Below are 3153 nucleotides of genomic sequence, written 5' to 3'. Positions count from 1 at the left end.
TGTGGCCTTCACTGAAGGCTGAATGTCTACAGTTGCCTCCCCATCCCCCCCCAGCCCCTCCCCACCCCAGTAGCAGGGAAGTTACCTATTTGTGCTTTGTCATTTCAGAGCAAGAATTCTCTCATCTGACCATATTAGGCAGAAGAAGGACAAACCATACAGGGACACAATGAAGGTTGCAGCAAACGTTTAATGAGTCTAAGAGGGAAATGATGTCAGCCGAAGTGGAGATCCCAAGGGCAGGGAGTGGCAGAAGCAGACAAGAATCTGTTCCCCTTTTCCCACGGCAGAACTGCCTCGGGACACCCGCCTAAATGCCCATCAAGGGAGAGAAGCTGGCAGGTCCCAAGGACCTTCACAGAGAGTTTTGGGGAGAGCAACAGACAACAAAGAAAAGAGAGAAAAGCGAGTGGAAGGGAATGTAGTTCGACATTGGCCACGTAGTTAGAGAGGCCAGGTGAGGCCCTCCTGTCTGACCTGACAGGGTAAGCCACAGATGCTCATCTACTCTGCAAACAGCAGCACAAAGTCTGTTCTTCTGTCCAGTACCACGTTGCGATTTCCAGGGGGACCTTGACTGGGAGCAGTGCCCAGCACCTTTAGCAGGGGGTGCACCTTCTGCCACAGTAGCGGCTGGAAATGCAGGAGAGGTCCAAGCCCCCCGAGGTGATGGGCACGCCCTGACAGCTGAGGATGCTGCCGACAGCAGCGGAGGTGGAGGATCCGACGGCGGTGTTCTGTGGGAAGGAGCTGAGGATGGGTCCGGGCAGGGTCACCACCACGGGAGAGGGCTCAATGACGATGGTGGAGTTCTGGCACTGCCTGACGCAGGGCTCGTTGCAGCTGCTGGCCAGAGGGGTCGGGCCGCAGGGCTGGCATGGCACACACGGGTCGCAGCAGGACATGTCTTTGGGTTGGCAGTGTACCTGTTGGGAGAGAGGACCGAGTGGAGAAAATGGAGAGTCAGGAGGAGTCTAGCATCCCACCAAGAGGGAACCATGCACATGCAGTGCTGGGAGTTGGAAGCTGTGCAGGGATGATCATCGACTTCCTGGTCTCTTCCTGCTAGGACCCAGAAAGAACCACCCGGTGCCTATCAAGCTACTTCTTAGACCCTAGCCCAGAAGCCCCGGAGTGCAGTCCCAGCTCCTGTCCAGGACCAAACTTCTGCCCACTTCCCTTTTCCATGACCAGCAGCTCCAAGCTTCGTCATGGTACAGAGCTGGTAGCAGATGAGAGGTCTACAGACCTCAGGCCTCCTGACGAAGAGAGAGAGAGACAGGAAGGAGGCTCATGCTCACCTGGCTCCCAGGAAGAAAGTGGCAAGAGAGGCGAATGTGAGAGTAAGGAACTGGGCTGTCTTTTATAATGGACCAAAGCTGACCCATATCCAGAGACATCACGCACAGTAGTGATTATTTTCTGACAAGCGCCTCTTGAATGCCAAACATCGTAGCTAATGATGTGGACAGTGTGCTGGCTTCCTGTGCAGCACTGTTGTGTTTCTAGCTGTGTGTAATTTCCATTCGACGCTAAAGGCATCTTTTGAGAGTAATGAGGAGAGGCCCAAGCATTTCCACACAACAGACACCAGCGCGGGAAACAGAGTGAATTCATGTGCTGGAAGAGTCCAGCAAGTGGAAATGACGTCAGCCCGGGTCACTCCTTTGGTTTCTTAGGGGCCTTTCTTGCAGGAGGTGTAGCGGTGTGTGACCCGATCCCACTTGACACAAGTTTCTGGAAAATTCTGCCCTCCTCTTTTGTCTCCTCATATTTTGCCTTGCGGATCTCGGGATGGGGTAAAAAGATGTGTAGAGTCCTTTCCAGGTCTCAAAAGAAAGACCAAACAATAAATGGCGTATGAACAGGGGTTTTCAAAAAGAAAGAATGAGGAGACCTACAGAGACAGAGAGCAAATCTTAGGCCTATTCTCATTACAGGAATGCAGATTTTGTGCAGAGTAACAGGGAATTAACTGGATTTCCCCCAAGTAGCACTCTGGAGATCCTGTCCATACAGAGCTCCTTCTTCCTTTCCGTATTGTGGAGTCTTTTACGTTCTGGGTGAACAACTGGAGAAAATCTAACATGTCTTCCTTTCCACGATGGAAGTTCATTTCTGCCATTCTGTGCATAAATTCTCAGCGCTGGTGAGCACCGCGCACTCCATCTGATTCCCTTTCTAGCACCCCTCAGGGTAACAAATGGCCTCCCGTATCTTTTTCAAGTCTCCCAGTGGACTTCTCCCTCTCCGTACAGTCTCACTGTGTACCAGAGAATGTGGTGCAGCTTCTGTACAAATGTCTGTGGGTGAAGATTTTTGCATAATTCCATGTCTGTGTGCGTGTGCTGGGCCACTGCAAAGGGACCACTCATGGCATTGGATTTCTGGAGCAGTGCCAGGTGACCTGCGTGGTATCTCGTCCTGTGCTCTGACTCATGTCAGGCACACTCAGGGGACCTGGGCCATTCTGTCCCATCCCGCCCAGTCCTGTCCCATCCTATCCTGCGCCATCTTGCTGCCCTCTGACCCTCTCCCTTTGCCTGGGACGTTGCAGGCAGGCAGCTGCTTTCTTCTCTGCTCAAGGAGTTTTGCGGCCACTCTCCGGCAAAGCGCACTCATGGCTGTAACCCATAATGTGCTGCAGGTCGGGAAGAGCACAGACACGGGGTTTGCCGTGCAGTCACATTCTGGTCCACTTTCGTTCAGAAATCGAGCACAAAGGGCGGGAGACTAGCACGGACAAGCACGGCACTCATGGAGAAACTCCAGGGGAAAAAAGATTGTCTTTACAATGTGCATAATGAGCCCGGTCACTTGGGAGGGATATTCGACTGGTGTCTGAGTCTGTAAGGAGGCAACTTGGAAGGCTAAGGCCCAGATAGAATTAAATCTGGTGAGAGAGATCAAGGATAACATGAAAGTCTTCTTTAAGTATGACATGGGGACAAGGAAGACAAGAGATCCCCTGCTTAATGAGGTGAGTGCCCTGGCCTTGAGGATGCTATGCCCAAGTAGTTGGAAGGAAAGAAGCCCATTGGAAGTCGTGAGCATGGATTCACCAAAGGAGAAATCACGCTTGAGCAACCTCACAGGATTCCGTGATGTCATCACCCGCCGGGTGGATGAGGGGACAGCAGTGAATGATGTGCA

At 52.4% G+C, this 3153-nt stretch overlaps 1 protein-coding gene across 1 annotated transcript; it reads right to left on the bottom strand.

The window, feature by feature from the left end:
- Nucleotides 1-599: 599 nt before the first annotated feature.
- On the bottom strand, nucleotides 600-1400 carry LOC149914911 (feather keratin Cos1-1/Cos1-3/Cos2-1-like). Its single transcript, XM_090125022.1, has 2 exons — nucleotides 1302-1400; nucleotides 600-926 (listed from the first exon to the last, which is right to left on the bottom strand). Exons 1-2 carry the CDS (start codon nucleotides 1398-1400, stop codon nucleotides 600-602), a joined length of 426 nt encoding a protein of 141 aa, XP_089981148.1.
- Nucleotides 1401-3153: the final 1753 nt, after the last annotated feature.

The sequence above is a fragment of the Phasianus colchicus genome, chromosome 26 (assembly GCF_987193195.1).
Source record: "Phasianus colchicus chromosome 26, bPhaCol1.hap1.1, whole genome shotgun sequence".
NCBI classification, from domain to species: domain Eukaryota; kingdom Metazoa; phylum Chordata; class Aves; order Galliformes; family Phasianidae; genus Phasianus; species Phasianus colchicus.
The sequence above is the reverse complement of the archived record's forward strand: the minus strand, read 5'-3'. Positions and strand labels throughout refer to the sequence as shown.